Source organism: Ordospora colligata (genome assembly GCF_000803265.1).
Source record: "Ordospora colligata OC4 chromosome Unknown contig_02, whole genome shotgun sequence".
In the NCBI taxonomy this organism is placed as follows: domain Eukaryota; kingdom Fungi; phylum Microsporidia; family Ordosporidae; genus Ordospora; species Ordospora colligata.
Window position 1 is genome coordinate 208,039 of NW_014575406.1, and position 20,563 is coordinate 228,601.

At 39.0% G+C, this 20,563-nt stretch overlaps 18 protein-coding genes and 1 non-coding gene across 19 annotated transcripts; 8 read left to right on the forward strand and 11 right to left on the reverse strand.

Annotated features, from left to right (window-relative positions):
* Window positions 1-34: 34 nt before the first annotated feature.
* Window positions 35-421, forward strand: M896_021710 (ribosomal protein S15A; the record flags this gene model as incomplete). The annotated part of the gene is made up of 1 exon (XM_014708888.1): window positions 35-421. One exon carries the CDS (start codon window positions 35-37, stop codon window positions 419-421), a length of 387 nt encoding a protein of 128 aa, XP_014564374.1.
* A 28-nt stretch (window positions 422-449) lies between these two features.
* On the reverse strand, window positions 450-2,534 carry M896_021720 (minichromosome maintenance protein; the record flags this gene model as incomplete). The annotated part of the gene is made up of 1 exon (XM_014708889.1): window positions 450-2,534. One exon carries the CDS (start codon window positions 2,532-2,534, stop codon window positions 450-452), a length of 2,085 nt encoding a protein of 694 aa, XP_014564375.1.
* Window positions 2,535-2,671: 137 nt separating this feature from the next.
* Window positions 2,672-3,172, reverse strand: M896_021730 (uncharacterized protein; the record flags this gene model as incomplete). Its single annotated transcript, XM_014708890.1, has 1 exon — window positions 2,672-3,172. One exon carries the CDS (start codon window positions 3,170-3,172, stop codon window positions 2,672-2,674), a length of 501 nt encoding a protein of 166 aa, XP_014564376.1.
* Window positions 3,173-3,276: 104 nt separating this feature from the next.
* Window positions 3,277-3,573, reverse strand: M896_021740 (glutaredoxin; the record flags this gene model as incomplete). The annotated part of the gene is made up of 1 exon (XM_014708891.1): window positions 3,277-3,573. One exon carries the CDS (start codon window positions 3,571-3,573, stop codon window positions 3,277-3,279), a length of 297 nt encoding a protein of 98 aa, XP_014564377.1.
* Window positions 3,574-3,699: 126 nt separating this feature from the next.
* Window positions 3,700-4,968, reverse strand: M896_021750 (ribosome stability and mRNA decay protein; the record flags this gene model as incomplete). The annotated part of the gene is made up of 1 exon (XM_014708892.1): window positions 3,700-4,968. The coding sequence occupies one exon, from the start codon at window positions 4,966-4,968 to the stop codon at window positions 3,700-3,702; it is 1,269 nt and encodes a 422-aa protein (XP_014564378.1).
* Window positions 4,969-5,011: 43 nt separating this feature from the next.
* M896_021760 (DNA helicase TIP49) lies at window positions 5,012-6,292 on the reverse strand (the record flags this gene model as incomplete). The annotated part of the gene is made up of 1 exon (XM_014708893.1): window positions 5,012-6,292. The coding sequence occupies one exon, from the start codon at window positions 6,290-6,292 to the stop codon at window positions 5,012-5,014; it is 1,281 nt and encodes a 426-aa protein (XP_014564379.1).
* Window positions 6,293-6,559: 267 nt separating this feature from the next.
* M896_021770 lies at window positions 6,560-6,632 on the forward strand. The gene has a single exon. It is a non-coding gene; the product is annotated as a tRNA-Arg (tRNA).
* A 172-nt stretch (window positions 6,633-6,804) lies between these two features.
* Window positions 6,805-7,569, reverse strand: M896_021780 (uncharacterized protein; the record flags this gene model as incomplete). Its single annotated transcript, XM_014708894.1, has 1 exon — window positions 6,805-7,569. One exon carries the CDS (start codon window positions 7,567-7,569, stop codon window positions 6,805-6,807), a length of 765 nt encoding a protein of 254 aa, XP_014564380.1.
* Window positions 7,570-7,797: 228 nt separating this feature from the next.
* M896_021790 (uncharacterized protein) lies at window positions 7,798-8,556 on the forward strand (the record flags this gene model as incomplete). Its single annotated transcript, XM_014708895.1, has 1 exon — window positions 7,798-8,556. The coding sequence occupies one exon, from the start codon at window positions 7,798-7,800 to the stop codon at window positions 8,554-8,556; it is 759 nt and encodes a 252-aa protein (XP_014564381.1).
* A 195-nt stretch (window positions 8,557-8,751) lies between these two features.
* On the reverse strand, window positions 8,752-11,994 carry M896_021800 (P-type ATPase; the record flags this gene model as incomplete). The annotated part of the gene is made up of 1 exon (XM_014708896.1): window positions 8,752-11,994. The coding sequence occupies one exon, from the start codon at window positions 11,992-11,994 to the stop codon at window positions 8,752-8,754; it is 3,243 nt and encodes a 1,080-aa protein (XP_014564382.1).
* Window positions 11,995-12,235: 241 nt separating this feature from the next.
* On the forward strand, window positions 12,236-12,850 carry M896_021810 (Rab GTPase; the record flags this gene model as incomplete). The annotated part of the gene is made up of 1 exon (XM_014708897.1): window positions 12,236-12,850. One exon carries the CDS (start codon window positions 12,236-12,238, stop codon window positions 12,848-12,850), a length of 615 nt encoding a protein of 204 aa, XP_014564383.1.
* Window positions 12,851-12,942: 92 nt separating this feature from the next.
* On the reverse strand, window positions 12,943-13,803 carry M896_021820 (uncharacterized protein; the record flags this gene model as incomplete). Its single annotated transcript, XM_014708898.1, has 1 exon — window positions 12,943-13,803. The coding sequence occupies one exon, from the start codon at window positions 13,801-13,803 to the stop codon at window positions 12,943-12,945; it is 861 nt and encodes a 286-aa protein (XP_014564384.1).
* Window positions 13,804-13,888: 85 nt separating this feature from the next.
* Window positions 13,889-14,532, reverse strand: M896_021830 (uncharacterized protein; the record flags this gene model as incomplete). Its single annotated transcript, XM_014708899.1, has 2 exons — window positions 13,889-14,354; window positions 14,432-14,532. 2 exons carry the CDS (start codon window positions 14,530-14,532, stop codon window positions 13,889-13,891), a joined length of 567 nt encoding a protein of 188 aa, XP_014564385.1.
* Window positions 14,533-14,580: 48 nt separating this feature from the next.
* On the reverse strand, window positions 14,581-15,423 carry M896_021840 (uncharacterized protein; the record flags this gene model as incomplete). Its single annotated transcript, XM_014708900.1, has 1 exon — window positions 14,581-15,423. The coding sequence occupies one exon, from the start codon at window positions 15,421-15,423 to the stop codon at window positions 14,581-14,583; it is 843 nt and encodes a 280-aa protein (XP_014564386.1).
* A 71-nt stretch (window positions 15,424-15,494) lies between these two features.
* On the forward strand, window positions 15,495-16,895 carry M896_021850 (uncharacterized protein; the record flags this gene model as incomplete). Its single annotated transcript, XM_014708901.1, has 1 exon — window positions 15,495-16,895. One exon carries the CDS (start codon window positions 15,495-15,497, stop codon window positions 16,893-16,895), a length of 1,401 nt encoding a protein of 466 aa, XP_014564387.1.
* Window positions 16,896-16,960: 65 nt separating this feature from the next.
* M896_021860 (uncharacterized protein) lies at window positions 16,961-17,593 on the forward strand (the record flags this gene model as incomplete). The annotated part of the gene is made up of 1 exon (XM_014708902.1): window positions 16,961-17,593. One exon carries the CDS (start codon window positions 16,961-16,963, stop codon window positions 17,591-17,593), a length of 633 nt encoding a protein of 210 aa, XP_014564388.1.
* Window positions 17,594-17,683: 90 nt separating this feature from the next.
* M896_021870 (uncharacterized protein) lies at window positions 17,684-18,880 on the forward strand (the record flags this gene model as incomplete). Its single annotated transcript, XM_014708903.1, has 1 exon — window positions 17,684-18,880. The coding sequence occupies one exon, from the start codon at window positions 17,684-17,686 to the stop codon at window positions 18,878-18,880; it is 1,197 nt and encodes a 398-aa protein (XP_014564389.1).
* Window positions 18,881-18,924: 44 nt separating this feature from the next.
* Window positions 18,925-19,443, forward strand: M896_021880 (uncharacterized protein; the record flags this gene model as incomplete). Its single annotated transcript, XM_014708904.1, has 1 exon — window positions 18,925-19,443. One exon carries the CDS (start codon window positions 18,925-18,927, stop codon window positions 19,441-19,443), a length of 519 nt encoding a protein of 172 aa, XP_014564390.1.
* Window positions 19,444-19,582: 139 nt separating this feature from the next.
* M896_021890 (uncharacterized protein) lies at window positions 19,583-20,083 on the reverse strand (the record flags this gene model as incomplete). The annotated part of the gene is made up of 1 exon (XM_014708905.1): window positions 19,583-20,083. The coding sequence occupies one exon, from the start codon at window positions 20,081-20,083 to the stop codon at window positions 19,583-19,585; it is 501 nt and encodes a 166-aa protein (XP_014564391.1).
* Window positions 20,084-20,563: the final 480 nt, after the last annotated feature.

Sequence of the window (20,563 nt, forward strand, 5' to 3'; positions counted from 1 at the left end):
ACAACAATTATGCATAAAAAATTTGCCCCTAAAGATGAGTGCAGGTCTGGCGAACATGTGTAAGGCAATCAATAATGCCAGTAGAGCAGGCAAACGACAGCTTATTCTGAAGTTTGATTCGAAGGAGATGCGCACGTTTCTCACACAGATGCTGAAACATGGGTATATTTCTGGGTTTTCGTATATCAAAGATAAGATGAAAGGCAAAAGCATCATCGACCTTAACGGAAGACTAAATAGGTGCGGTGCAATCTGTCCGAATTACAGAGTTGGCATCGATAAGATCGAAGACTTCCGATCAAGGCTTCTTCCTGCCAGGCAGTTTGGCCATGTGCTTTTCAGCACATCAAAGGGCGTTCTTGATCACAAGGAATGTCAAGAAGAAAACGTTGGAGGAGAAATCCTTGGGTACTTCTACTAAAATCCGCTTTATTCTTATCAATTAGTCTTTAGTTGAAAATTGTCAATTCATCATTGTTCTTAATCCAAATACCGCAGGATGCAAATTCAGATATTACATTCTGTATCTCATCAGCGTTATACTTCCCTCTCGCTGCGTCCCACAGGTTGCCAAGTTTAACATATCTTTTGATTCCATCATCAACCGCTAATGAGAGAATAAGGTTGTAGATGGCTCGCTTATTCGAGATCTCTTCCTTCTTTCGTTTTGGTGTTGGTATTCTCATGACCTCCATCAATCTTAATGCCTCATTGACATCGTCCTCACATGCTTCTTCACTGAATCTCAGTCTGGCATGTGCAAGAGTTAGCCTTATTAAAGACAGGAGATATCTCGGCGTGATATTTGAAGATTCCTTCCTAACCTTTACATATACATTTGTTAATTTCTTCGACAGATTTGAGGGAAGCATCGGATTCAACTTCTTGGCCTCTTCAATAACCACACGAACCTCATCATAAGACACCGAGTCAAGCTCTTCATTCAGATGTATGGATGTTATATGCTTAGCAAGATGCTCATCCTTTTCAGTGTCAGGCTCATCCCTGAGAATAACAACCACATCAAATCTAGACAAAAGTGAGCATGGAAGACCTACATTGTGTTCTACACTTTGCTTTATATCATATCTTCCTCTTACAGGATTGGCTGCTGCAAGCACACAACACCGTGCATTCAGCGTCGTATTTATTCCTGCCTTGCTTACAGAAACACTCTGCTGCTCCATCACCTCATGAATGCTAACCCTATCAATCTCGTTCATCTTGTCCAGCTCATCAATGCAACATATTCCTCCGTCTGCAAGAACCAATGCTCCTCCTTCGAGCACCATCTCTCCAGTCACCTGTTCTTTCGAAACACTTGCTGTAAGCCCTACTCCGCTAGATCCCTTTCCTGTCGTATATATTCCTCTTTTACTTATCTTTGCACATGTTTTGAGCAGTTGGCTTTTTGCAATTCCAGGATCTCCTAGTAGTAGTACATTGATGTCTCCTCGTATCCTCATTCCATCAGATTGAACTCTTAACGGCGCACCTATCAGCATCAGTAGCAACACTTTCTTTACATCATCCATCCCAAATATTTCCGGTGCAATCGAACTCACCAGCTGTTCTACTGAGTATCTTTTCAATTCCATTTTATGCTCAAATATATGATCTCCAGCCGTCTTTATATGCATTGCATGAAGATAAGTGTCTGTAATTAATCCTGCCTTCAGCCTTTTTATCCCATAATATGGCTTAGGCATAAAAACACCTCCAACAACCACTACATCTCCAGGTCTGCACTTCTCTGCAGTTGAAGAGTAGCACTCAACAACCAGCATCCTTGGAATACATCCATGGGGAACATCACTGGTCAACTCTTGTATATAAACCGTTTGGTGTTTGATAAATTTTGATCCTCTTGTAACAAGAATCAAGGTTCCTCGTATGTTCTTAATTCTGCACTTTTCACTTCCACACTCCTCAAGTAAATCAAACACATCTCCCTCAACCTGTTGATACGTCTCTGTTCCACAGCTCTCACATATGTATGTTGCAACCTTGATACTTGGCTTCACCTGACTAACCTTTGTAACCACCCCGCTTACTTTCATTAAGGCACCTATGTCCTTTGACTTCAATTCTCTGACTCCACATACTTTCAATCCTTTCCGTGGCTTCAGTATCAGTGAGTACCTGCGTAATAAAAAAGAAGGAAATACCTCAGAAACCTTCTTGTCAGGAAACTTCTCCTTGAATCTCGAGATCCGGTGGAAGAAAAAAACATCTCCTTCATTCTCTTCCATTGCAAGCTCTTCTTCGTTGTAAAGAATATCATCTATTGCCCTGTAGAACATATTTATGTATGACATCGCATTCCGTTCAATTCTACTTGCAAGTCCAGTTTCGTCATAAATCGCTATATCTTCCATATCAACTTCAATGCTTTCTTTAAGCCTTCTTAAGCAGTTCACATATGGCAGCTCTCCTCCTTCCTCAAAAAATAGCAAAAACTTGCTTATACTGTCCATATCGTTCTTGTAGTCGATATGTGCGTCAAACTCACGGAGTTCACTTATTAGATTCATTCCTGGGGATACAAATCCAAACGCTATATTGAGCTCTACTCACAGCTAATTCATCAAATACATATTATATTCTACACAATAAAAACGAAAACTTTATTGAAAAACAATCAAACGCCATCCTTCAACAGTTGTTTATCTTAGGAGCTGGTGGAAGCATTATTAATGCCATCAAACAGCCAGATATCAGAAAAGGCCTTAAATTTTAAGATAAGCTCCTTTTTCTCAGATTCGTTCTTTTTAAATTCTTCACATATCTTCTTAATATTTTCTGCACTCATGATTTCATCAAGTTTGAGCTCAACATCACTGCCATCTGCGTTAATAAAATTGATCATTGTGACGCCACTTTTTTTGTCAGTGTAAATATCAATTATAGGCGGTAATGTTAGCTTTGTAGGTCGACACAACACAACCATGTCATTGGATGTATAAGTCAACTTATGGGTTGCTCCTGTCTTAAGCAGTTTTGATTCTAACGAAGTCTTTGCCGCACCATGCTTTCCGTTCTTTACTGTTGTCATATCTGTCACTTTTGCCGTAAAAGCAGACCCATTCACCTCAGCCTTGATGTAATCGCCTACTCGAACATCCTTTGGATCACTTGGTGTCTCATCAAATATCAAACACAGACTATCCATCAGGGGCTCATATATTTTTCTTTTTGATAAACCTTCACTGACATTCCCATAGCTTAGCTTAGTTCAATCGACGTTGTTATATTTATACAAAATGCTTCAAAAATTTATTTCTTAGGTCCAAACAGATCTATAAACTCCTTTGTTTTCACATACTCACTCAACCTATCAAATCCACCAATAAACTTGCCTTTCAAGAAGATCTTTGGAAAGGTACTGTGGCTGTATTTCGTACTGATCGCTTCGTCAAGACTTCTATTCTTGGCTCCATCAAAGTCACGAAACTCAATCTTCCATTCGCTCAAAAGATCTACTGCTTTTATGCAGAAGGGACATCCTACTTTCGTCACAATAATGTTACTGTCTTTTTTCAGTACATTCGCAAGCTCATCGCAATCCGGCATCACAAGCCTCAAAAAACACACAACTATATATATGCCCCATTCTCCTTTCATCGACTTAATGTAAATTAAGGAGTTCTTGATTAATCCATAAATTATACTCATCAGGCACGCCATAACCTCCAATCATCAATGCATCCCAAACCTTTCAAGCTCTTCAACAACCAAATCCTTTGTTTCTATATCGCATATCCTCTCAAGCATCTCCTTATCATTCTGAATATCATCCACAAACAGTCTATACTCTCCTATGTTGCTTTCATTCACATCTATCTTCCATTTTACATTATTCTTCGGCTCCTTCCTAATAAGAACCACATCAGAGTCTTTCTCATACTCAAATGCAAGATTAGAATGCTGCAAATCGTATCCTAACAACACATCGTCTTCCTGAGAATCTCCCACATGAAATCTAGCTTCAACAAAATCACTTCCATTTTCAGTAACCGTCATATCATAACACTCTTCCATTAAATTTCTCCGTTTGTTCTTCATTACAACTGTATACTTCTTAAAGTCTTTAGAACTCATTAGCACTTTGAATGCATCATGGTTGGCCCAATAAAACATCCCAGTCATCTTAACACTCTTCATCTGCTTCACATCAAATAAAATAATATTTGTAGCTATCTTATGTACCACTACAAGCTCACCTACTCCAAGGCACTTTGCAACATCTTTGCTAATAACAACCAGATCGTCCTTGCACAGCGGAACAATCTCTACAGAGTAGCTGAACTTATAATTGCACTTGCTTGTGTGCACATCTTTGCTTATCAGCCTTTCAGACACCTTCACCTTGATCGGAAGCACACTCTGCAAAAAATTAACCATCTTAATCGCCCCATGCCTATCTGTATAGTAAAAATCAATTCCTCCCTTGCGTTGTTTGATATTCGTTGTGTCTTCATATGCATCGTTCTTTAGAATAAGATGCTCCAGATATATAAACATCCTTCGATGTTCTTGTCTGTGTCTTACCTGCACAAGGCTGTTCCAGTACTGCTTGGCTTCAACCTTTGCGCAATCTGCACATTGCTGATTCTTTATACTATATCTGATCTCAAGAGATTGCTCAACATCAGAATCTTTAATAACGAGGCCAACAACTATCTTTTTAGAATTAGGCTCCGTATACACAAAGTTTGAATCAACAATGCAAAGCTTACTCAATGTCTTGTTCTTTTTGACCAGAAACAAAAGAAACTCCCTTGAACCCCATGAAAACTCCACCCAGTTGTTTGGTGGCTGGAGATATCGTTCACATCCTCTGCACCGTTCAACCGCAACGCTTCGCTTCACTTTAGAGGATATACCAACCTCAGCAACTAGGCATCTATCACACATATTCATTAGCCTTGGCTCAATGGGAATCCCACATTTACAACATAGAATCATTACAGGGTTCAAAATTAAACCGTTTAATCACAACAGCAGCTCATCAATCATCTTGGAAAAGCGTGCTTATCTCTTCCACATCTTCAACTGCAATAACTTTCCCATAAGTCTTCAGAAGTGGAACAAGGCTTGTGCAATATCTCAAACTTCTTGAAACACTGAGCTTTGCAAATACATCAAATGCATTTTCATCCATTTCAAGTCCTTCTTCATTCATTCTCATTCGCAGTATTTCCTTATTTGACTCTGCATCATTTCCGCTGATATTTATGACAACCACTCTGTCAAGCAAATCCTTTGTTATTCCAAAGCATCCAGCAACCCCGTCACTTCCTCTGATCAACTCGTCTCCCTTATTGGATGCAAAAATAATTGTTGGGCTGAGGGGCGATTCAAGCACCTTGTGTAGAAATGTAAAGCATTCAATATCAAGCATATGAACCTCGTCAATAAACAAAACACCGGGGATTACATCTGCATTCCCCCTCTCCATGTATTCATTTACCATTCTGTTGACATCTCCACGGAGTCTGTCTGTTATTTCACTTTTCTTTGGATTGAGGATTCGAAATACAAGAGAGAGCATGTCTTGTCCAGAAGGCTTAGCATTTGCCATATCAAGGTCGTGAAGTGTTACAGACTGAATAACCTCTTTTCTCTTCTGAACCTCGCCTTTTGGAATCGGCACATAAGCATCAGCCTCCAGATCAAAGTCGTTCATATGTGCTTCGCTTCTTCCAAGCTTTTTGATGATTCCAGATGACATCTCGATGTACACAACATCTCCACTGATTATTTTCTGTTTGTCTATCTGCTCATGAAGCATTGGAGAAAGCTTTAGTCTTTTAGATTCTTTTGTTGTTTTCAAGGTGATGAACATTTCCTTGACCTTCTTGGAATACGAGCACAGAGGATTGTCTTCGTCAACAATCTTTAGTTCAACAATCTCGCCTTCGTATATATCCTTCAGTTCCCTGATTTTCACCAGAATCGATCTTCTCAGTGCTTCCTGCAAAACCTCAGTTTTTTTTATCTCACTCGAATACATCTCGCTTCCGCTCATGGTGGTAAATGGTGTTTCTGGCCCAAGCTCGCAGCTGATTCCAACAGCAAGTGCAGTTTTTCCACAGCCAATCGGACCAGATATCAGAACTGCTTTTCCAGCCATTTTCCTTGACTTCACCATATCAACAATTAAGCCAGCAGCCTCTCTTGCGTTGTCGTTACCAACAACCGCATTCGCAACCTTGATAGGAATCCCATGCTCGTCTAGTCCAAGTGACTTGATATGGCTATGAACAGCCACATTACTGCTTTTGACCATTTATAAGGGATTGAATTTCAAAGTACAACTTGAATTGAATTGTACAATGTGGTAGAATCAAGTTGTGATTGCATTATATATACATAATGTGAATAAGTATAAATATATGATATAGAAATATGAATAAATGTGATATAGAAATATGAATAAATGTGATATAGAAATAAGTACACAAGCATGTGATATGAAATACTTATCATTCACTTACATTTACAACATACATGACACTACTTGTGGCAGGTCGCTGTGCATGGATTTATAATTCGTGTCCATGTAGCTCAATCGGTAGAGCGCGGCTCTCCTAAAGCCGAGGCTGTGGGTTCGATTCCCATCATGGACGGTTGCATTTTACTCCTATTTTTTAACACTCTCAGCCATTCACAACATACATTCTACACATGTCACTCTACATTCCTATCCGCTCTTTCCAACACTTTACAAGCCTACAACAGTACAAAATCAATGAAAACCAGCTTTTATTCAGAACATCATACTCTACGGCACTCTCAATTCTAACTTCCATTCTGGATTCCGTTTGCTGCGCTAAAAAATGACTTCGGAAGTTCGTCAAAATTTGCATTCATCAAATCAACCAAAATCTGCTTCAGTACAGAAGTACTTGTATCGAACATGTCTTCAGACTTTCTAACAACCAGTGGACCAAATACTTCATACACTTCATCCATCTTGCGCTGCACATCTTCAACGCCATCCTGCATCGACTGGAACACTCTCTTCAGCGACTTCAGGAATATCCTGTGCGAATCATTTAATACAAATGGAATCCTCGATATAATCACCTTTTTCCTTTCTTCATCGTTGCTTTTGTATGCCTCTATTACACTTTGCCGTACTTTTACTGGAATAATTGCTTTTAGGTTCTTTTCAACATATACCCTGAATGCCATCGCTAAGTCAAGCACATCAATCTTTTCATAATCTATCTTCTCGTTAAACTCAAGCAGACTCACACAGCTGTTCATGCTTTCTGAGGACCGAGTGTTGATGAACAGTCCTTCTACGCCTGATGCATTCCTTTCCAAATGCTGCATTAACGAAAGCAGAGATTCATTTACAGCCATGTCCATTTCAAAACTGTCCATGCAGCAGCATATCTGCCTGAATTGCTCAAAAATACACGACAAGCTCATTCCGCTTTCAGACTCTTTTTTCTCTATTACATTCATGCATGCTTCCTTGAGATTTTCTGCTTCAGTTGTGTGCAAAGAGTCGTACAGAATCATCTTTGAGCCATCTCTCCCATTAGACGTTATCATACACAAAGCTCATTCATGTATTTTATCATTCATTCGATCAATCATGTCTTTACAACCAAAAGAAGATATTTGGCTCGTCCAATTATATTACATTCTTTGCGAATACCATATCACGGTAATTCAAAGTAAGTCATTCTGAACACGTTCAATGTTTTACATAAACATGTTTGCATAAATACCTTTACATAAACACTTTTCATGCATTTGTTACCATAATATCCCTGGATAATGCCTTCAAGTAAGGAAGAAAAATGCATGTTCTACTTAAAAACAAATGGATGCAGATATGGCTCAGAGTGTACAAAAACACACATTATTCCATCAAACAGTAGAATCGTTGTTGTAAAGAACATGTATCTGTATCCGAAAAACGATTCCACATCTACCCTGAGTGTAAATGCACTACAGATACACTTTGACCTGTTTTATGAGGATTGGTTTTCTGAAGTGTCAATAGAATACGGACCAGTGAAAAAGCTTGTGATTGCATCAAACAGATGCACACATCTGCAGGGAAACATATACATTGAGTTCTTCGAGGAACAAAGCGCGTTTAAATGCACAAGAGCGATCTCAAAGAGATACTACTGTGGAAAGCGAATCGCCTCGGAACTCGGATGCTCCGATAGAATAAGCGATGGGATATGTGCCGAATACAACAGAGGATGCTGCAGTAAGGAAGATCTGTGTGGATTCATTCATGCAAAAAATCCAAGTTCAGATCTTGAAAGAGAGCTTTTCGATGCCCAAAATCTTCTGTACACACAAAAAGAATATCAAAACATGGCATCGCAAGAACACAACAAGCATACCACATACATTGAAGATAATAAAATGCACAATAGCAGATATCCAAATGAATACAATCAAGATAACTATAGTAGAAATACACAAGATGAATCAACCAAAAGAATCAAATATAACATAAACAGAGGCTACAATAGAAATAAAGAAATGCAACACAATCAACGTAGCCATAGATACTAATCAAATCATTTACATATAATGAATGATGCAAATATAGCTCATAAGTGCCGTATCACACATAAAGCCATTCATTGCTGTAAATCACCAAGTCGTTTCATATTAAAATCATTTTATTTGTCAAAGCATTTTACTGCCTATTCTAATATAACCACAATTGCCTATAATTATACTGGAATATATATATTACGTTATACTTCAGACCAACACTTCAAGTTTCAAATAAGTTGGCGGACTCATGTACTTGCGCCAAAGCTTCTGAATTACACTCACCATTATCGCAAGAGCATTAACAACTATAATCTTCACAAGGAAGAGATAGAATGGCTTTTGATACCTTAACAGCCCTTTTCTAATCATGAAATACACAATATAAACTATCAGAGATAGCGCAGATGAAAAATACATCATAGGTGTCCTCTTTGTAGCCGTAAGCATCACCATGAGAATCTCATTGATCACCAAACATGTAAATGTCAAAGTCGATATAATGAAGAACTCCTGCTTCAGCAAATAAAATGCTATCATCATGATTGTTCCTTGATAGAAAGATATCAGTGTCCATACAGAAAAGTGTGTGTACGAAAGCAGCTTGTTTTCAATAAGCTCTTTGTGTAGTTCAGGAAACTTCATCACTACATTCCTACTGATGTCGCTCGAGCAAATAATCGAGAAAATCGGAAGGAACGAGTAAACAGTTACAAACATCATCAGCAGCTCTCCTCTGAATAATCCTGAAGCAACAAATCCATTGAGCGAACAGAAGATTGCCTGAATAACAGCAAGAGTAAGTCCTCGGTGTATTATCAAGTGTGATATCTTTGCAGTCCTTTGATAAGAATTTCTTCCATGCCAGAACAGCAGATCTGAGATGTGGCAAAATTTATTGATGCTGAAGTCAGAAGCTAGCGATGCCTGATTGCCCTCCTTCCCAACAATTCCTATTCCCACATTGGCCTCCATGATCATTGAAACATCATTGCCTCCGTCTCCTACACAGCAAATACACTTCTTTGTTGCTTTCTTCAGTTCCCTTGCCATCACTGCTTTCTGAGTAGGCGTGTATCTGCATCCAATAACCGCCTCCATCTCGGACACAAGCTGTACAAACTCACTCATGTAGCTATCTGTTATATATGAAAGGCTCTGCCCATCTATCACTAGTGAGTTGTAGTACGATCCTCTCAGAAGATCCAGCTTCTGCTTCACTTCTCCAATCGATTTTGCATTGCTGATCACCAGGTAGTTGCTGCCCCTGTGGAATATCCTCGATGACTTTGCAATCGAAATTGCTGTCTCTATCTTGTCTCCTGTGAGCATCCATATCTTCATTCCTGCATTCCTTAGGTTTTCAAGAGTAACCTTGACATCGTCTTGCAGCTTGTCTTCGACCCCTGTCAATCCAAGCACATCCATCTCTTTTTCTATCATTCCCATTGCCTCATTCAATGACTCCGCCCTGTCAACCAGGCTAACTCTAGCCTTGTTGTATGCATCTTCAAACTGAGAAAACTCTTCCAAAGAAAGCATCTTTTTTGCTATCACAAGCGTTCTTAATCCATCTCTAGCCATGTTATCTGCCTCTTCATCAACCCAATCATTGCTTTTAATTATCTTGTTCATTACAACATCTGCGCCTTTCACAAAAAATAGAATCTCCTCATCATGCTTCACAATAATCCCCATCCGCTTTGTTTCGCTAGTGAATGGAAAAACATACAGTATCTGATACTCCTGGTCATCATTGAGAGGATCACGGATCACAATTGTGTTCCTGTCTCTTCTAAACAGCTTCATACCAACGCACTCAGTCCATTCAACAATCGCAATCTCATCAGGACTTGATGCCTGATAAATAACCTCATCACCAGACACTACCGGCGTGACATTATGACACACACTCAATGCCTGTACTAGATCATACACTCTTACATTAATGTCTCTTTTTCCTCTCGAAAACATTCCCTTCCCATTGCTTCTGCTTGTCAGCACCTTTGCAAGATTCTTGTTTATTTCCCTATTCAGTTCCTTTGTATAGCAGATCGTCCCAAGATGTATCTTCTTCATCTCCATCTCGTTCTTAGTTAGCGTGCCTGTCTTGTCCGTTAGTACATACGATACACGCCCGAGCTCCTCAGGTAGACTTGTCGATCGCATAATCGCACCTTCAATTTTATCATCCGCAGAAATGTACCTTGCATAACAGTACCTTGCCCAATCAATATTGATTCTCAATGATATTGGAATCACAGACGAGAACAAAACAAGAAACCGGATAAAGACAATATCTGGTCGTGATCCAATTCCACATATATAGGTGTATATTGCTGCAAGTATTACACAGCCAACACCTAGAACCTTCATGTATCCATTTAGCTCAAGCTCAATAATTCCAATTTTGTTCCTAGGTCGAGAAGTATTTAGAATCGCTCTTGCATCCTTCCCAGTGTATATGACACATCCAAGAACCGAGCATGTTGCAACTACGGTGCTCATCCAAATCACATTTTCATAGCCTAAGGGATGAGCATAATTCACTGTACATTTGTTATCTTTTGCATAATCCTGCATTTCCACATTGCTACATTCATTCATGACTAGTTCATCTTCATTTTGCATGTGCTGTGATATCTCATCTTGGTTCTTTGTTCGACTATGCTCATCAGACGCTATCCACGAAACATCCTTGATAAAATTTTCATGGATTGTCTGATCACTTTCATCTCTTGCCTTGAATCCAAAGTCCAAGAATTTCTCAATCCTGTTCCCAATTCCTTCCTCCATATGCTCCTCCTCTGCAACTCCCTCAAGATCCTCCTCAGAAAATTTTCCGATCTTAATCTTCCCATTGAATGTATATATACTCTTGTTAGGCTCCTCTGCAAGGACACTCAGACAGCCTATCTCTTCAAAGGACGCTGACTGTATCTGTGGAACCACTAGCTTCTGCTTCCAATCAGTTTCCCCATCCAACTGATCTGTTCTAATAAATACCTGTCCGGTGGGATCCGATGTCTTCAATAATATCATATCTGCAGGCACTCTTTCATTCTTGTCGAGCACTATCAGGTCTCCAACCTGTATTTTACAACTGGAAACGCTCACAAATCCATCGTTTGTAAGCTTGGTATACAACTGGTTGTTGGTGACCTTGTCTCGCTCATATCGTTTGTAGTCTTCAACACCTTCCTTGAACAACGAAAACAACAAAACCATCATCCATGGCGCCACTGATGACATAGGTGATGACACAAGATATTCCTTTCTCATCTGTGTCATACATATGAAGAAAATAAACGTATTGAAGAAGTGCTCAAACTGTAGTCTCATCACAGCAAAGAAAAATGTGTACCATTTGTACTTTTGGTTTCTTATTATGTTCGGGGAGTATCTCTTTGTGCATTCCTTTGATATATGCCTAAACCTTTGCATTGAATCCATCACTAACCCTTACTCTTAACTGTGTTATATTTGTGTTTCTTTATTTGTTCTTTTAAAAACATTGCAGATGATTGGCTTGATTTGCATAAACATCAATCATTGGTGTATTTTGTTTCATATTCAGTATACAGATACTCAATATGAATGCTTATAGTATATATAAGCTGTATTCAAAGTACCGAAATACACCGGACGCAGTTGAAAAGATGGAATTGCAAACACACTAAGCCCCTACTACGAAATGTCCATATCTAAGATAGACTACCGATACAAGATAATTGTCCTTGGCGAAAGTGATGTTGGGAAGACGTGCTTGCTTCACAAATACAAGGAGGACGACTTCAAGCAGTCACTAATGACAACTATAGGTGTGGATACTGTCTCTAAGAGTATTGTTCTGGATGGGAAGAATATAATGCTGAATATCTGGGATACAGCAGGACAAGAAAGATTTTTTTCAATAACAAAGAGCTATTATAGAAATGCAGACGGAATCCTGCTGGTATTCGATGTGAGTGATGAAAGGACGTTTTCGTGTGTTGACAGATGGGTTAGCAGAATCAGAGAGGAAACATCGAATGTCCCGCTTTTTCTTGTAGGGAATAAAAAGGACAAGGTGGCAAGCTCAACCTATAATGCAATGGAAAATAAATTCAAGCAGAAGGCTGAACAGATAGGCGCTCGATATTACACTACAAGCGCAAAGACCGGTGAGAACGTAAGCTGCATATTTGAAGACATGGCTACAGATCTATTGGAAAAACAAGCACTTGGAAGGAGATGGGATCCTCAGAATCTGTTTGTGCTTCCAAAGGGTACAAAAAGAGATAGAATCAAGCACAAGTGTTGTTTTTGAGCATTTTACCATTCCACTATGTTCTCCGATTTATTATAAACATGTTAATATAATCTTTAATATCGATTTCATTGGAGCCATTATCCAGTCTGTTACTGAATGTGCTTGGCAACTAGAATCTTGTCTTGATGCTTTTCAAGTGAATTGTCCCACCCAGAAATGTATGTTGCTTTGATTTTACGTATTTTAGTTCCAACTTCTACCTTACCAACTACAGTATTTGTATTCAGGTCCCATATGCAAATGGTGCCTTCTTCACTTGCAGAATATAAGTACTTCCCACAGAAGCTTATTTCCAGGCCAATTATTGCGCTTTTGTGATATGCCATGGTTATTGGCTCTCTACTGCTTGTGTTTGAACAGAATATCCTCCCATCACATCCTCCACAGTATATATTTGTAAGGAGTGGGTCTGTGCATATCTTGGTTATTCTTTCAGGCATGTATATCCGAAGACTTTTCTTTCCTTTAGAGTACAAAGAAACCTCATGTTCTATGGATGTCAAAAGCACATCTCGTATGTAGTAATGCGTGTTTGCAGCATATCTATCCTTCAATTCGAGTGTTTCTATTGAATATACAGATAGTCTTTCATTTTCCTGCACTCCAATATCTTGACCGATGGCTCCAAGGCGCCCATCAAAGTGATCTGCAATAACTTGCGTCTTCTTTCCATCCCACACTACAATTGACTCATTCGAAAGAACAATCATCTGATCGCCAATAATTAAAAGATCAGAGATACTTCCGCTGTATTCAATCTCATGATGGATCTTAAAAGGCAAGAGCCGATACACTTTAATGCCATTGTCAGACACATACAGGTACTTTGCAAATGGAGACTCCTGAACAGCAGCTACTGAATTCACAAGGATTATTTTTGCTGTGTGAGGCAGCTTAACCTCCTTCACTGCATCTGTTTCCACAACCAAACTAGACTCGTATTCGGTCATCTACTGTTTCACGGGCTACACTAACAACCATTTATACAATATAAAAACATAAAATTAACAAAATAGACATCCGTAAATCCACTATTTAATCAGTGCTACTGCTGCTTCTCTTGCTGCTGAAGCTTGATGTCCTTGAAGCTGGCCTTTCATACGCCGGGCTTGCAGACAAGGCTACATTGTTAAGCTTACTGTTGTTGATCCTGGTGATTGCGTCGTCTCTCTCCTTGTGCGTGCTATACTCTGCAAAAACATATCCACTGCGCTTCTCCAGGCCAGAAATTGTACATTTCCCCAGGAGTTTTGAAAGATCATCCTTGTCCGCATCCAGTGGAATCCCTGAAACATAAACTTTCTTCTCTGAAATAACTCCTTTCTCTCCAAACTTCTGTGCCCTCTTCTTTGCATATCTCAAGTTCTTCACTGCTCCTGCAATCTTTATCGTTCCATCTCCGAACGCATTCTCAGTGATATCTACTGAGTCGAACTCAATATAGGCCACCTTCATGCCTTCCTCCTTTCCTTTCTTCTGCTTCAAAAGCTTAACGCCAATTCTAAAGTTAGTATCAGAAACAATCGTTGTCATCACAGTTCAGTTTCACGAACCAAGGATATTTCTCTCATCACTTACATATCTGTCTCATACTTAGAAAACGCATCCAGAACCACTCTTATCTTTGTGGATGGCTGTAAATCAGGTATTGCAAGCTGATTCGTCTTTTTCATCTGCATCTTCTGGGGTTCATTTTTGTTATAATTAAATAGCAATTTTTTCCTTCTCTATTGCATTTCAATCATATTCAAAATCCCGTCATCCCCTCCACTGATTATCCTATTCTTCTTTGCATCGTATGCTATGCTATTTATGCAATCTGAATGGATGTTCTCCATCGACTCTATCAGGTTCAGGTTTTCATTAACTATTCCAATACTTTGCCTATTCAGAATATATGCAACCCCACATCCTATCTCGCATATGGAGTAGATTGGAAACATCGACATCTTCTTGGTGATCTCGAGTTCCCATCCATTCCCTAGGCTATATACACTTATGATCCCATATTCAGTCGCACAGAACATCTTTTGCTTATGAAATGCTATGCACCATACAGTGTTGCTCTCGTCTATCGACTGCATTAGTTCCCAACTATCATCATAATCAAACCTGTCATACACTTTCACTGTGTTGTCGTATCCATATGTAAATAACATTCCATTGTGGAATTTGCATCCCTTGACGTCATGTAAGTGATCTTCTATTATTTTGTCGACCTCAATTTCTCCATAAAGCTTTATTATCCAGACAGATTTTCCTCTAGTAGCCATTGCAAGGTGCTTTCCATCCTCAGAAAATGCCACACACTTGATTTCTGTGTCTGGCCCTTCAATGACATCCATAACCTTGTCATTGTGCAGAAGCACTGCCGTGCAATCATAGCTTCCACAACATATATAATCGCCATGACTTGCTATTGTTCTTACAGACTTTTTGCATTTACATAGCACTGTATCTGTGTCCTGATTCACAAGTGTTCCTGACGTTCCTCCGGTGTACACACTGTCTCTGACATGCACAGTCAATATTTTCTCATTCAGAGCCTTTGATGTGATTGTGTATTTCATGCCATGGATCTTTTTTGTACAATTACACATGCATAAAATGGTTCAAGGTTTGCATTGCAGAGCCCTTTCAAATGGCTGGTAATGAAATTTCAGACCTTGTAGAGAAGTTCAGTGCACATGGTTTGGCATCCATTGATAAGCTTGAGCTGCTTGTTGGGATAGACAAAATGCTCAATGATGCATTGATAAACCATCTAGGAACCATACTTCCTGAAGTGGCACACTTGGATGTGTGTGAGATGATGCTTCTTGAGGAGCCTGAAAAGACCAAGCCGCTGATTGAAAGGATTTTAAATGTGTTTCCATCAAGTGTAGAGGAGTTTGTAGGCAGGCTTCTGAGGTCATCTTTTTACACACAGCGTCAGGCAGTTGCATGGGTGGCACTAAGGTTTGGATGTGAAGAGGTAAAGAGTATAGTGAAGGCGTGTATAAATGATACGTCTGTGCCAGTGGTAAGGAGCACAGTATCTGCGCTTGAGGAGTGCGATGGACAGCCATTTAATGACGATGAACTTGCTGATATTGTAGAAGAGCTGCATAGGAGCTGGTCTGAGTGTGTGCAATGTATGGCACCTGATGTAATTGTGTTGATAAAGAAAAAGACACGGTTTGTTGCAGAAACATGTGTTTCAAATTCATGGAGACGAAGATATGCTATTGTAAAGAAAATTGAGAAGCTCTGTGACGATGATATAGCAACTGTTTATTTGTATCTTTCTGAGGATCCGGAGGAAGAGATCAGAATATGCCTTGCAAAGAGCATGGAGCATGTAAAGGACTGGAGTGGGTTTGTGTCATTGTTTTTAAGAGACAGCAGTCCAACAGTAAGGGCCTTGGCAATTCAAGCAGTGGGATGCCGAGAAGAGTTTCAGGAAGTACTGAAAGATGTTATTTCTGATGGAAACTGGGAGGTTAGGAAAGCATTGCTGTGTGTGCAGAAGGCGGAGATGTACAGGAATGTGGTTGTTCCACTCATTAACTCGCTCCAACAGTCTCCAAATTGGAGGATGCGCAAGGAGGTTCTGGAGTCGATTGTGCAGACTTCGAAGCAGGATGAGCGACTTCTGTATGAGTTTCTATCGAAGTATCTTCTTGGATATCTTCATGACCGCGTGCATGATATAAGAAAAGAGGCATCAATAAGTATAGGAGAGCTTGTTAAGATATATAGCTGGACATATGAATGGCATACAGAGATAGAGACTGCAGTTGTATCTAAAAGCTATTTGCACAGAATAACATCGGTTTGTGCAGCTCTTTCATTTGACGAAGTCCATGGAACAAACTTTATAAAAAGGCTGCTGAATGACAAAGTAGTCAATGTAAAGCTAAGTGTACTGAAGGTTATTGATTTATCTGTAATGGATCAAGAGATTAGAAGCATGGTTATGGACATGTGTGAAAGCAATGACAGGGATTTACAGGCCATGGCAAGACGTGTAGCCAATGTAGAGTTGCATGAGGTGATTTGATAAATAAAATATGTGTGTTTAGTAGAGTGTAATATATAAATTGTGTTTGCAGCTGACCTTCATCAATGAATGATCCGAATGCCTTTGAGCATGAATTTGTGCATAAATTCTATGAAGAAAATGCATCAGAATTTTCAGACACAAGAAGGAAGCATTGGGGAATGACAAGAAAGTTTTTTGATATGTATTACACACCTGATTCACTAGTTTTGGATGCTGGATGTGGCAATGGACGATCGTTTATTGTTCCGGGTATTATTGGGCTTGATTATTGCGGCAGTTTGTTGGAAGATGCAGCAAGAGTCGAATGTATGGGATTGGTAAGAGGAGATGTCCTAAACATGGCTTTTGGAGACAATAGTTTTGACTTAGTAATGAGTGTTGCAGTGATACATCACTTTAGTACGAGTTGCCGAAGAAAAGAGGCAATGAATGAGATGAGAAGGGTTCTTAAGGATGGAGGAAAGATGCTGTTGTATGTGTGGGGTGATGCAGTAAGTAGCAAGAGAAAGTTTTCTCGTGCGCATGATATGTCTGATGGAGATTACTTTGCATCGTGGAAACTTCGGAGTGACATCAAGAGATATTATTATTTGTATAGTATCCAAGAGTTGTTAATGCTTTGCGAATCAACAGGATTTAAGGTAATTGATCATGGAGCGGAGGAGGAGAGTTTGTTTGTTATTTTAGAGAAGTAGATGGACTAGTAGAAGATGTAAGTACATCAGTGTGTAGGTGATATTTTGATGTGCAATGAAACAACAAATGGATAATTAGGAGCCCTTTAAATGGAGGGGATATCTGACATCTCTGATCTGCTTGATAGATGCAAGGATAGGGCGTTTCTGAGCAATAACAGAGAAAAAATAAGGGAGGTGGTGATGAGGCCTCCACTGAAGGAGCAGGCAAGGTCTCTATTAGGAACCAAAAAGAATGTGTTTGTGATAAAGTTGATAGAAGCAACAGACATTCCATCACTTGAAGTGATTCCGTGCCTTGCAGACAAGAGAAATATCAATCAATATGTCTATTCAACATATTATCATCTTTATAGGATTGGCTTGATTGAGAAGGCTGTATTTGAGAAGGCAAGGGAGGATTTCAAGTGCATGAAGAACTATGAGAAGATGTTTGAAGACACAAGGAGTTCGTTTATTATTTCGAAGATTGAGTCTGACAGGAGAAAGGACAAGATTATGAAAAGGGAGTTGAGCAGAGTGGTTGATGTACGGGATGAGATAAAGTCTTTGAAGATTGAATTACCTGAGATTTCTTGTGAGGAGGTAATGAGAATTGAGGGTGTTGTGCGTGGAGCCAAGAATGTATTTGTGATTGATCTTGATTCAATTTTTGACATTAAATGGTTAAGGTGCCAGGCGAAGGAAGAAGCAGTCAAAAGGATATCGGACATCCGAGATATTTTATTCTGTATTGATCGAGGAGGAGAGGTGATTAGTACACTTGGCGATGTAGGAGAACGTCATGCTGAGCGATCTTATAATGGAAGATCGATGAAAGACATAAAGGGTGAGAAGTATTATAAGCTTGAGAGAGTGTTTAATGGGCCTGAAAAGTTGAATTTTATATGCACGCCTCTTTTCTATATGATTGACAGGCTTATGAAAAATCGGATAACAAGGCTATATGATTCAATTGTGAAGTTGTATCGAATGAAACAATCGGTGTATCTTGTGTCGACTTGTAGTCTTTCGCAGGTTCTTGCAGAACTCTTGTTTTTTGAGTATTCATGCGTAGACATAAAGACGGTCATATCAGTCAGTGGGAATGTGTCTGCAATGTATGAAGATATTCAAAAGAAAGATAATGCAAGAATAGTTTGTGCTGGAGGTGGAACGTATCTCTCTTCGGACAGAGTAGATGTATATCGCATTGAGTATGAAAACTTCAGAAAAATGGTTGATGATATGCTTGATGTGTGGAGTGAAAAGGGAACAGATCATGAACATGGCGAGGTTGATGCATAGAAATTAAAATGTTTGAGTCATTTGAATACCCTAGACGACTCTGAATGAGAAAAGTTATTTATGAGTTTGAGCAATGCGATCCAAAGAGATGCTCTGGAAAAAAGCTGATTAGGCAGAAAAAGGTACAATCTATCCAGAAGAACAGAAACTTTTCGGGAGTTGTGCTTTCGCCTGATGCAGACAAATCAATATCTCCCTCTGATCGGGAAATCATAGAAAGGTTCGGAATAGGACTTATTGACTGTTCATGGGCACAGTTGGATGCTGTTGATTTCAAAAAACTGCCTAAGAAGCACAACAGGCTTCTTCCATTCATGGTTGCAGCAAATCCAGTGAATTACGGAAAACCATTCAAACTCAATTGTGCAGAAGCGCTCAGCGCCTCGCTATATATCTGTGGATTTGTTGATGAAGCATATGAGATTCTTGATGGATTTAGCTATGGAGATGAGTTTTACAAGCTTAACCAGGACATTCTTGATGAATACTCTAAATGCACATCAAGTACTGAAGTTGTAGAAACCCAGAATAGATTCCTGGCTGAAAATAGCAAATCCTCTTAAGTAGTGCACAAGCTTCAGTATTTTGTATAATTTAAGTACTGCATTGATAAAACATTTGAAATTTACAAAAATTGAATAAAATTATTTATTCTCTTTGATAGATGGGTTAATCACTCACCTTATTCAGAATTCTTATAGCTTATTCAGTTTCTTGCTCACTTTCTTCTTCAGTGGCATATCCCTCATCTTGTTCCTCAGCAATTGACACATTTTCTTGCTCATCTTGTTCCTCAGCAATTGACACATTTTCTTGCTCAGCTTGTTCAATGGCACCCTTATTTTGCTTCTTAACAATTGATTCGTATTCCTCCTTAGTAAGATAGAATTTCTCCCAGAGTTCAATATAATAATACTCTTCAGGTCCTTCACCTTTTTCAACTTTTCTCTCCTTAAAAATAACGCTATTATCTTTGGGATCTACCTCAACAATAATATTATTTGGCTCGGAAATATCACATAATCCTTGATTTCCGTCAATAACAGACTCTTGATTTGTTGTTTGGACTACCGGATTTTGTTGGAATTGATCAATCAGCATTTCGTTCTCAGAAGAACCGCATTCTCTTCTAATATCAGCATATACCTTAGAGGCACAAACGCATGTAGCCAATACTTTTGCAATCATAGATCCACACTTCATTTGGGGTTACCTCCTTTACCATTAATATACTTTTTTAGGAAATATTAATGTCCATAATAGGAAGTATGCTCTGTAATAAGACATCACGTCACATCAAAGTAGAATTATTTATTTTATTCAATATGTATTTCAGGCATCTGCATCTTGCATATTCCTTTGAATGGTTGTATATAATAATCACTTCTTTCGCATTTAAGTAATTTGTTGCATCAAAAACACTCATTTATTAGTATTAATTCAATTTACTATGCTTTTGCTTTAATTAATGCTTTTTCGGTAAGTGCATTTTTATTTATTTCAGATGGATTTTCAAGACTATACTTGCTTAGAATAGTTATGGAAAGAATTGTAAAAATAGCAATCAATTGGTTGACAATGCTATTCGATTTGAAATGTATGAGCTCCGAGATAAAAATAAGAGCATTACTATCTTTTGACTTGTTGAATGATATTTAATCTTCGGGAGATTTTTCACCATCT